This window comes from Amaranthus tricolor, chromosome 2 (assembly GCF_026212465.1).
Source record: "Amaranthus tricolor cultivar Red isolate AtriRed21 chromosome 2, ASM2621246v1, whole genome shotgun sequence".
Lineage (NCBI taxonomy): Eukaryota > Viridiplantae > Streptophyta > Magnoliopsida > Caryophyllales > Amaranthaceae > Amaranthus > Amaranthus tricolor.
The window spans coordinates 4,455,956-4,467,605 of NC_080048.1; the positions used below are offsets into that span (position 1 = coordinate 4,455,956).

At 34.1% G+C, this 11,650-nt stretch overlaps 1 protein-coding gene across 3 annotated transcripts; it reads left to right on the plus strand.

The window, feature by feature from the left end:
- Nucleotides 1–1,630: 1,630 nt before the first annotated feature.
- Nucleotides 1,631–11,133, plus strand: LOC130805098 (probable NOT transcription complex subunit VIP2). Of its 3 annotated transcripts, XM_057669727.1 has the most exons (14): nucleotides 1,631–1,778; nucleotides 2,186–2,311; nucleotides 2,510–2,687; nucleotides 2,814–2,865; nucleotides 2,980–3,198; nucleotides 5,984–6,193; nucleotides 6,283–6,384; nucleotides 7,355–7,440; nucleotides 7,554–7,631; nucleotides 8,865–9,293; nucleotides 9,370–9,422; nucleotides 9,502–9,543; nucleotides 10,584–10,728; nucleotides 10,808–11,133. In XM_057669727.1, the coding sequence occupies exons 3-14, from the start codon at nucleotides 2,532–2,534 to the stop codon at nucleotides 10,865–10,867; spliced, it is 1,632 nt and encodes a 543-aa protein (XP_057525710.1). In that variant the 5' UTR covers nucleotides 1,631–1,778; nucleotides 2,186–2,311; nucleotides 2,510–2,531; the 3' UTR covers nucleotides 10,868–11,133. The 3 variants fall into 3 exon arrangements, with proteins under 3 accessions (XP_057525710.1, XP_057525709.1, XP_057525708.1); XM_057669726.1 differs by having other exon boundaries at nucleotides 2,814–3,198; XM_057669725.1 differs by having other exon boundaries at nucleotides 1,640–1,778; nucleotides 2,520–2,687; nucleotides 2,814–3,198.
- The last annotated feature ends 517 nt before the right edge of the window (nucleotides 11,134–11,650 follow it).

Sequence of the window (11,650 nt, forward strand, 5' to 3'; positions counted from 1 at the left end):
CCTAAACTCCACTACTCCGGTAACCCTAATTTCTCTTTGTAATTTTTAATTTTTAATGTTATGGAATATAAACTATGTTTCTCATTTAGTCTTTTATATTTGATTTTTTAATTATGAATTTAGATAAGTGTTTTTACGTTCTAGTAATTATTTTGTATTTGAATTTTATGGACTCGAACAAGTGTTTGTAATACGATAATAAGTTGCTTACAAAAATACAATAAAACTCGAAAAAGGTTCAATTTTGACAAATCAAAGAGGCTTTGTATAAGACCCATTAAGGACCCTAGACCATGTCAGATCCGTAGGGTCCGGATCTGGGTCTGAAAATTCTAGACCCTTATGGTCCGAATCCGGGTCTGGATCCAAAAAAATAAAAGGGTTCGGGTCCGGGTCTGGCCAGACCTGCCCCATGACCATCCCTATACTAGATGATAGAGCTAAGGATTACCCATTTATTTTTGTAAAGGATTAATCCCTCTTACATGTAGAGATTCTTAACATATCCTAAATCTAAAAATAACTTTCATCCACACATCTAATAGCTTTTTAATCCAATTACTATTACTATTTCATTCTCTTATTGATTCAAATGTTTTGCACCAATTCTTATCTAATACCATCTTATTGCAAGATAGTTTTAAATTTAATTAAATAGTCTAATTAAATCAATTAAAACAACTATTTACATAGTTTAAATACTTATTTATAATTATTTGATATTTAACATGTTATTTTGGATGTTAAATTGACATATTGAATAATAACATTTTTATTTTAAAAATTAGAACTCCTTGTACGGATATGTCTGTTTAACAATATCATATAAAAATTGCTTAATATTTTGACCTACTCTGTTTAATACCAACCAAATTTTTATAAGTTCTTCAAAGAGTTTTGGGGGCATTCGTAAATGCTTTTGTTTTCGATTATTTTTAAAATTAAAAACCAAAAAATAGAAAACTAGAAAAATATAATGTTTACGTTTTAGTTTTCATTTTTCATAATTATCGTATTTTTAATAAATTTGACTAATTTTTTATTCATTATAAATATATATCATGTGACTTTAAAGATAAAAAACCAAAAATCACAATGCCAATAATAGTATAATACTGAATATGCCTGATATTCGTAAATCGTAAGAGTTGCCATACGTAGAGCGTCTTTCTCAAGGTGAGGAATTTTTTGGCCATATTGTTCGTTATGAGTATATGTTGGCATTTTCATCCCTCGCGGCTCCCTAAGGCCTAGAATCTGATTATAGTTTTTATGAGCAATATACATGGGGTACGATAATAATGATGATTTATTTATACCAATTCTTGTGAGAGACGGTTTCTTTGAGAAACCATCTCTAATTGGGCCGGTCCATCATATATATTTTTAAAATATTTTAAGTAAGTATTAAAAATAATATAAGTAGACATTTAAGATATTAAAAGTAGACATTAAAGATACAATAAGTAGGCGTTAAAGATAGTGTAAGCAGACATTAAAAATACGATAAGTTAACATTAATTTTTAATGGGTTGAACTTTAAATATATCGCTAAAAAAGACAGAGATGATTTTTGAAGAGACTTGCGGTTACTTATAAATATAGAAGAGTACAAGGAAAATGACCAAGTAACGAAATACATGTTTTTGTCTATTTTTTTTTTTTTTGGTAAAGCTTAAAAAAAGTCAATATCCTAAAAAAAAATTGCGTTCATCTTAAAGCACATACTAAAACCTCTCGACTGTCTCCTTTCTCTGGATCTATCAACTTCTCCAAAGGTTAGTTATCCCTACTTATTGCCGATAATAAAGAAAACCAATCGTTTATCGAATTTACCATGTTCATAAATATCGAAATCTTCCTTTTATCGAATATATTGCTCAATTTTGATGTTCTATGTTCAATGATTTGATAATTAATTGACTACTGGATTCATTTCGGTGCCTAAATGGTGATGGAATTGTAAATTATGCTGTTCAATTTTTGAAAAATTTTGGCGGATTAGGGTTTCGGAATGTTCGCCGCTCATTTTAGGGTTTTTTTTTTTTGGATTTTGTTCTCCAATGTTTGAGATTTTAGGTTTGGGATGAGTTAAGTCGGTTTAATAGTAAGATTTAATTGAAATTACGAAGAACGGAAATGATTGTTTGGTTAGGATTAATGATTTGAATTGTTTTGATTGCAGGCCTTCAGTTCAATACATTTATTGGTGTAATAGTCTCCCTGAAGATCTCCATTAGTATAGAGTAATCAGCTGAGCTTGTTTTGGCTTGGTTTCGGCCATAGATCTTTCTTGTCGCTGGATACACCGGTGAGTAAAATCTAGCTGCATTGCAATATTTGTTGTATTTTATTAGTATAACCAGTTTTACCTTATTCATTGATCTCCCTAGGAGTTGCAAATTGAACCAAGTGAATTTTAGCCTTAGGCCATTTTGTGAGAATTGTTGATTTATAATGCGTATAAGAGAACACTTACTAAGCTGATATTGATGCTTTGTTATGCAAGAATTACCTAGAGGTGTGACAATATGCATGGTGGCTTTAATGTCCCTAATATGTCGGGTACCCTTACGTCCCGAAATTCATCCATGAACAATGTTGGTTCTGGTGGGGTTCAACAACCAACTGGGAATGTTCCAGGCGGGAGGTTTGCATCAAATAATATCCCTGTCGCACTGTCTCAGGTATGGTTTTGGCATTAATCTTACACTTGTATGGAAATTAAATACATAATAGTTATTTAACTTGGGCGTCTAATTTCATTTCTTAAATGTTAATAATTCATTGTAACATTTGTCTTGCATTTTTAGATGTCTCATGGGAGTTCACATGGCGGATATCCAGGAGTTACAAATAGAGGAGGTATGAATGTTGTAGGAAATCCTGGATATAGTAGTAACACAAATGGCGTTGGTGGTTCTATTCCGGGAATTCTCCCTACTTCCGCTGCAATTGGTAATCGTAGTGCTGTTCCAGGACTAGGAGTCTCCCCTGTTTTGGGAAATGCAGGTCCTCGAGTTACAGGCTCAATGGGAAGTATGGTTGGCAGTGGAAACATTGGAAGGTCTATAGGTTCTGGAGGAGGACTCTCTATACCAGGTCTTGCTTCTCGCTTGAATATGTCTACGAACAGTGGATCTGGGAGCTTAGGTGTGCAAGGACCTAATAGGTTGTCAAGTGGTGTACTTCAACAAGGTATGACAGTGACTGCTTCTACGTTTTGCAGGCATTAATGGAATGGTTGTTTCTATTTGATGGTTGATTTGCGTGTTTTAAATAATTTGACTCAGTCTGGTTTCATGAAATTTCATGTAAACTGCGCAACACTTCTTTTGATGTTAACATTTTTGATACATCCTTTTGTAAGGTTTTGGGACTTATTATTGTCCTTTCTTAATTTGGAGGTCTGCAAGTGATTATAAACTTGCAGAAGATGGGGAATGCCATGTTATTCAGGCTTGTTCCTGAGATATTATTGAATTATCTCCTTTAAGTTTTGATTGTTTTATAATGAAGTCTCCCCCTAGTAGGCGTCAGAGAACTGAATTGCGGGCCTAAGAATGAAACAAGTTTGGGTTTTGAGAATTAGGATTCTCGAATATAGCACTTGAGTAAATGGCAATGGTGAATACCAAATATCTATGGGAATTAGCAAAGGTGACAATATTCTCTATAGCTTATCTTCCATGAGATTGAAAGGATCTCATTTGATTGAAAAGTTGTGAGGTAGAAAAGCCTACAAAACATCTACTATTGTTTTGTTCGTATTGAGTCTAAATAGTGGTTCTTTAAAAAAGTTGAAGTCGAATGTTCCTTATATAAACATCTTCCTTTGAAGCTCAAACATCTATTATTGTATTGTTCATATTGAGTCTAAATAGTGGTTTTTAAAAAAAGTTGAAGTTGAATGTTCCTTAAATAAACATCTTCCTTTGAAGCTCAAACATCTAATTGAGTAAACCTAAAAGGTTGTGTGGAAGTGTAAACGGCTAAATGCCTGTGTTGAACAAATTTTGATAGTTATAGTCTTCTAGATATAGATGGCGAGGAAACTATATTTGTGAATAAAATTGGGGTATAAGTTTTCGTCTAAAATACTAAACTAAATCAAGATAACAAAAAAAAATCCAAATAATTTGAATATGGGGCGATATCTTGTGACATTGTCGATTAAATTATCGATTTCACATAGTTTTTTTACTTTCAAAAAGTGATCAACAATTTAGTAATTATAAGATGCCACATACTCCTAAAGTCCTATTTAATTTTAAACTCTTGATAGTAGTGTAAATATTAATTTGTAGTGGATGAATAAGATAAATAAGAAATGGGAAATTAAAAAAGAGAATGGATTTGTGGATGACATTAAAAGGAATCATTACCAAAAGAGTAAAATTTGCAAATTAAGTGGGACAAATTTAAATGGAAATTGGGTGCAAATTAAATGAAACAGAAGAATTATGTTTTCAAAGAGCCAAAGAGATACAATGTAGTGATGGTGCCAATAATTATGTACAATAGAGAAAGGGGGATCTATGCAAAATTGGAATTTGGAAGCATGTACTTTCCTCGAGACATCATATTTTAAAACAAGGAAGCACTTGATGTGAAATTACTTGAAGTAGGAGCTTTGATTTGATGCACATTGAGACGCAAAAGGTCTTTAGAGCTTGGTGCAATGCGTAGGGGAAGGCACATGCCTTTTGTAAGCTAGACACATTTTTTTGCTTAATAATTTAATGCAGTTTTGAAACATATATAGTACTTTAAAACACCATGACAATCATATTACAATTTCAACAAGCTTGAAAACATTTATTATCATAGTGGTAAATACTAATTTAGCACAAGAATATTATAATGAGAATATGAAGAATACTCAAAGTTATTTTCTTCTTATCTTACTTCTCTTATATTAGACGTTTTCAGCCGAGCATGAGCTCGAAGCGCACAAGGCGCAAAGCAAGGTGCACCTTTTAAAACTGAGTATGAGATGAACATAATGCGGAAAGGGGAAAGGAGAGAGGGAGAGGGAGAGAAGGGGTAGGGAGAGAGAATGGAGGGTTAACGGAATATTATATTGGACAACACTGGCAAGATATATATGATGAAATTAGTTTAGTTTGTTGAGTCAGACAAAGAACTTTCTTCAATTTGATGTCAATTATTTTCTGTGTTATGTATTTATTTCAATCATTAAAATAACACACAACATTTGATTATCCGAATGTTATTTATAGATCCCCATAGGCTACCACCTAGTAGGATTTGTGATGTTCGATGAATGCATTCTTACCCTTGTACAAGGAAAAAGGATGTTTTCGATGGACTATTGATACCAAATATCATTTGCAACTTCATATAAGTAAGAAGTACACGTGTTTTAATAAGTCATTTTACTATGATGCATTCTCCATAGAGGATACCATTTTTTCCCATTAGGCCTTAACCAAACACACTTCATTATTTTTATAAGGGAATTTGTCGCTTTGTTACTTCAGCAGTAGCAAATTAATATCTTCTCGTTATTTATCGTTCTTTTGCTTGGAGTGCTGAATTTTTAAGACTTATTTAATAATCTAAATCGTGGTGTAAAATTGCGGTTATGGTCGCGATTGCGATAACAACCTCCATGATACAATAAGGGAGCGCCAACTATTGCACCTTGGCCGAGAACATGAGATGTCTCAAACCGGTCTGAAATTGTTTTTTTAACATGGAATTAAAACCCTTACGACTCTACTCATACAAAGCAATGCAACCTTCTTTTTTGCATTATGGTTTAAATGGCGTTGTAGTTTTCTTCAATCAAATTTTTGTTCTCAACAATGTCTTCAACTATGTAGTATTTACAGTTTTTTAAAAGATAATTATACTACCTTCTTTTGTTTGGACTATTTGTATCAAGACTTTGACATTGTTGTTCATTTTGGACATAATGTTTCAACCATTTTATGATTGTGACTCTTTTTGGTTTCAGCTTCTCCTCAGGTCCTTAGTATGTTTGGAAACTCTTATACCTCTGCTGGGGGTTCGCTGTCGCAAAATCATGCCCAAGCAATGAATAATTTAAGCTCCATGGGAATGTTAAGTGATGAGAATGCGAATGACAGTTCCCCGTTTACTTTGAATGACTTCCCTCAATTGGGTAGTCGTCCCAACTCTGCTGGAGGTCCGCAGGGACAAATAGGTGAAGTTGTAATTTTCTGCCGTTTTGAAAATTTCTTCAGTGTTCAGTATATGACTTGTGATTTAATGATATATAATGAAACATGTCAGGTTCCCTGAGAAAGCAAGGTCTTGGTGTTAGTCCTATTGTTCAGCAAAATCAGGAATTCAGCATCCAAAATGAAGATTTTCCTGCTTTACCAGGTTTTAAAGGTTGGTCATGCTTGTTAATTCTATCTGCATCATCTCCTTAAGCTTATGATTTTTAATGGACAAAAATGGTCTATCCTATCAGCAATTTTAGTAGTGATGGGATTATGGTAGTTTAAGTTCTTTTTTTCTGTGGTTCAAGTCCTGGTTATGAATCCTTCCCTTGTTTCCAGTCTTGTGAGTTATAAATACAATGTGGACTTCAAAACTAGGATGAACCTATCCATTTCTTAAAGTTTACTTCTATTGAATTTATTATATATGGTTATTGGATTACATATTATGTCTATCTGTTCAATGGAATCATCCATGTTACACTATATATTTGGTAAATGAGTTTTTTGATTTGCCAAAATGGTAAACTATAGCTTTGTATCATTGTATGTATAATGCATTTTTTAGAAATCAATTCTAACAATGGTGATTTCGTCATCACTTTCTAATCACTATTTTTAAGTATAGGACTTACTGCTTGTACTAACCTTGGGGGATAGGCTTGCATATACTAATACTGTTAATTTTTTTTTTTCTATCTTATATCAAATGGTGCATATAAAGTAAATATTCGAAAAGAGACAAGTGTATTAGGATGCAGTTTTCTGTAGTAACTTCATGTGTTTACATTAGGGTTCACAACACTACTATTTGTTGTCCTGGTATATGTAGTTGTTAGAATACAACTGCAATGATTATTTGTTTCTTCTTAGGTTTGCTAAATATATGGATTCTTATAGAATCTAGTTGGCTATGCTTACATATGTATAAGAAGCCTTGTTTAATTATTTTGTGAGTTTTAGGTTTTACTGTCATCAAAATGTTTTCTGTATTCTTGTTAAAGCTATATCTCTCCTAAAGAATAATGTTTCTCAAATGAGGGATATTTGATGGGTGACAATGTGGAAAACTTAGATTGCATAGTTTTATAAGTTAATGGAGTTTTCTTCAGGGGTAATGAATAATGCTTCTTGTGCAGGTGGAAATGCGGAATATGGGATGGATTTTCAGCAAAAAGAACAGATTCACGATAATGGTGTATCAATGCAATCTCAACATTTCTCTGTGAGTATCTTGTTAAGTTTAGAGATAAATATCTGAAATTGTGGTATTAGTGCTTATTCAGTTGGCATCTTGAGTTGTATGTGTGCTCTTATGTTTAAAGATTGTATGTCTAGATGGGAAGGTCACCCGGATTCAATTTGGGGGGCATGTATTCATCACACCGTCCTCAGCAGCAGCAGCATACACTTTCTGTCAGTATTTTCTCCTTTATTAATATTTTATGTAGAATTTGCGCATTCTAGATTGTTCGGAATTTCTTTTATGCAAAGTTATCGTTGTTATGTGCGGATATAGTTTAATTGAATAGTTTGTACTTCTGTCTTTGTAATCAAGTTGTGCTGCTATCAAACATGAAGTATCGTGTCAGTAGTTATTGTTTACGTTTTATGTAGACAGTTTTGTTTCTTTCTGCTGATTTTTCTCTTCTTCTGGCGGGATACTCTTCATAGACACAGATTCCTTAATTTTTAATGATATTATTATCTATGTGTTTTCTATGATTTTGTAACATTATTAATGAAGGATTGAACATTAAACATTAAGATGGTTGAGAGAATCATATTGAGATGTTTGGAAAGTGTAATGAAAGATTATTGGCGAACCGATGATACAGATAGCTAGAGAAAATTGATATTCGAGAGATTTAAAAAGAGGGTGAAGAAGTCTGAGATTACATGGAGGGAAAGAGTGGAAATAATTTAAAATTATTAATTGAGATGGTAAAATTTATAACGAGTGAAGAAGGAGAAAATTCACGTAGACGACCACTTTGACCAACATTTGGTACATGTACCCGATCTCAATCTTTTGGGGTTAAAGCTTTGACATTATTGTTGTTTTGAAACATTATTTTCTATAATATAGTAGACTCACCCTTAAAATTAATTATCCTAAAACGTACCTGATCTGGAGTTCAACTTCCGCTACCCAAATATCTTAACCAATTTTTTCCAGTACCACTTCAATGTTTGAAAAGGGGTTAATGCACTCCCAAATCTATTCCGCTACCGAAATATTTTGTCATGTATGGTAACCAATATAAGAATTCCAAGAGTTTATGTTGGTGACATGTTGCTGGTTTTCAATTACTTTCCTATCTTTTTCCAACTGACTGGCCAGAGCATTCACTGAATTGGAGGACCTCTATTATTATTGTTTGACCATTTGTTTTGGGATTCAGGTTGATACTTTCCTTGTGAATCTAAATGTGATGTGAGATGCTAATTATGCATAGTTAACCGTAAAAATTTCAGAATGAAAGAGGGTTGACTAAACTTGCTATAAATGTTTTCCTGCCTAGTATTCATATTTAAGGTAAGCAATAAAGGAGTGAAAAGATAAATTGAAGTAGTTGGAAGAAGAATTTTTATCCTTGATGTCCTCTTGCATCACGTCTGTTGATTGAGGATTTTGTCATTGTACAGAATAGCATGCCCCCTGGCATCAGCTTGAGGTCTATGAATTCTCCCAGCGGGGTTTCTAATATCAGTTCTTATGAGCAGCAGTTTATGCAGCAGTATCAACCGCAACAGAACCAGTCACAATTTCGCTTACAGCAGATGCCATCTATCAATCAGACTTTTAGAGATCAGGGCATAAAGCCTATACAATCTCCGCAACCAACTACAGATCCCTATGGGTTACTGGGCTTGTTGAGTGTCATAAGAATGAGTGATCCTGATCTGACATCACTTGCACTCGGCATTGATCTAACAACATTGGGATTGAATTTGAATTCATCAGAAAATCTTCACAAAACTTTTGCTTCGCCCTGGTCTGATGAGCCAATCAAGGGTGAACCTGAGTTCACAATACCTGAATGTTATTATGCAAAACAACCTCCCCCTTTAAGTGTAAGCTATTTGATAGTTCCTATTGTTTTTAGTTATTATCCATCAAGTTTTCTTATTTTTGTCTATGCATTTGCAGCAAGCTTATTTTGCAAAGTTCCAGCTGCCGACTCTGTTTTATATCTTTTACAGGTGAACGTTCTTGCCAAGGTGACCTATCTGTTTCAATCCTGTGAATATTGGGTTTAATTGAATATTTTTCTGTTTGCAGCATGCCAAGAGATGAAGCCCAAATATATGCAGCTAACGAACTGTATGCTATTTGCATCTCTCTTTTCTTTCATTATGTGCAATATTATTGTGTTACATTGTTGATCAGCCTTTCTCACCTCTTTTCTCCACCAGTTCCTCCTGTGTATAATTCCGTTTTCTGCACGTGAAGGTAGATTGAAGAACCGTTAATTGTGTAAATAGATTAGAAAATACACCGAAAAAGCAGTCCAGGTGACTTCATCCAGTGTAACATAATTTGTTGATTAATTCACTATTTGAATTTGCGATTCGCTCAAAATAACCCAAAAAATGTCCAAAACTGACCATTTTTCGCTTTTTATAATTCGTGATTTGTTGTTCGCAAGGAGATTAGTGTATCATGTAACAATGCTTTTAATCGGTCACTGGATGCCTCTGCATGACCCATGTAACATTGAGTACATAGTACGAGGCTAAGAGCTGAAATAAACAATTCTTGAAGTAAATCGACTAAGTATCAGAACATGATAGATGAATCTACATATCTGCTGCTGTGGGGTGACTGGAAGGTCTTCCTTTTTGTTGGTAGGAATCTTAGAATTAGGATTCTTATTCTCGTATTGTGGGCATATAATAGGGAGTGACTTCTGGTAGTTGAATCTGCTGCCTTGTTCTAGTTGGTGCATCTGCCCTTACTTTACACAGCAGCGCCAAACATTATACTCTATTCGACAATATCCAATACCAAGCTACAACTAAGAATTCAATTTCAAATTCCAATCATCATCGTATTCTAATCCTCCACCAGTTTCTATTTATTGCCTTATGCTTCTGGCTTTTGCTGCATTTGCCCTTACCCTGAATGGATTTGTTTGGTTGATGGAGCTAACAGCCACATTAACCCTCCATTATGAATGTCTCACCTGCTCAAATCACGTAAATAATCCACTATGTTTGGCACCATTTGATTCTCTTAAGTATTTCGACTAAAATCAACTGCAGTTGAGTGATTAAACCATTTGAAAGAACACCAACTTTAATTGTGTGCTATATTTTGTTAATGAACTGTGGTTTGTTTTTATATTTTCTATCTTTCTACAGTTATAATAGAGGATGGTTCTATCACAAAGACCTCCGGCTTTGGTTCATGCGAGTTCCCAACATGGAGCCTCTAGTTAAGACCAATGCGTACGAGAGAGGGTCTTATCTTGCCTTTGATCCAAATACGTGGGATACATCTATTAAGGTATTTACCCGCATTTCTTTTTTTCATACTTTTGCTAAAGTAAACTTGAACTGAAACCCTTCATGTTGCAACTCTCCAGGAAAATTGTGTTATCCATTATGAACTCATTGAGAAAAGACCGGCTCTACATCACCAATAAATCTATTGCTAGGTTGTATATTCAGTGGCCATGGATTATACTTGCCCTCACCACCAGGCTACCGTTACTGCAACAAATGTACCATTTCGATATATATATAGTGAATCACGCATGTTATTAGGCACTCATTTTAGGCCAGAAAAGGTGCGAAGCCAATTGCTTTCATTTAGTGTACTGAATTGTAAATTTTCAGTGCTTTAGGCTGGTTGCTGTACTGTACGCTTTGCAAGAGTTTATTAATTATTATGGAAAATTAGTGTAAAAGATTTCTGATGTTCGTTTGCCCCATCAAATTCTCAAAAAGTACTCGTAAACTTTTAGTTCTGTTATATGAATCCTCAGCTTGCAGTTAGGTTTATTCTTCCGTCCAAGACTCGACTGACCAGATTGGTACGCAGTAGACCTAAGACTCAAAGCCTCCATTAACCACGGAACATTTTATCGTTAAAATTTTCGTTCTTAGACAGGACGAGAGTGGAATGTACATTAGAAACATGCACATATTTTTTATTTCTCATGTTTTTCATTCGGGCCTGATTCGCCCCGAAGCTTATGTAGTACCCCTTCGTTTGACTTATAATCCTTCTGTTGCTTTACTTTTTTTTGTACCTTTTCCATTTCCTGAAAGACGATTGAAGATTATTATTTTGCCTCTTTTGAGGATTATATTGAAAGACTGGGACAAAATAGTGGCTGTCATTTGATCATTATTATAGGCCGAGACTTCTTAATGCGTCTCCATAACTACCATGATGAACTTTGATCCTGCGATGTGCTTATGTC

Excerpts from the sequence above, each read along its gene's own strand:
- LOC130805098 (XM_057669726.1), top strand. The coding sequence starts at position 2,532 with ATGCATGGTGGCTTTAATGTCCCTAATATGTCGGGTACCCTTACGTCC. Across the intron at positions 3,199-5,983 it reads AAGTGGTGTACTTCAACAAG|CTTCTCCTCAGGTCCTTAGT; the intron begins GTATGACAGTGA and ends TTTTGGTTTCAG. Across the intron at positions 9,294-9,369 it reads AACAACCTCCCCCTTTAAGT|CAAGCTTATTTTGCAAAGTT; the intron begins GTAAGCTATTTG and ends ATGCATTTGCAG.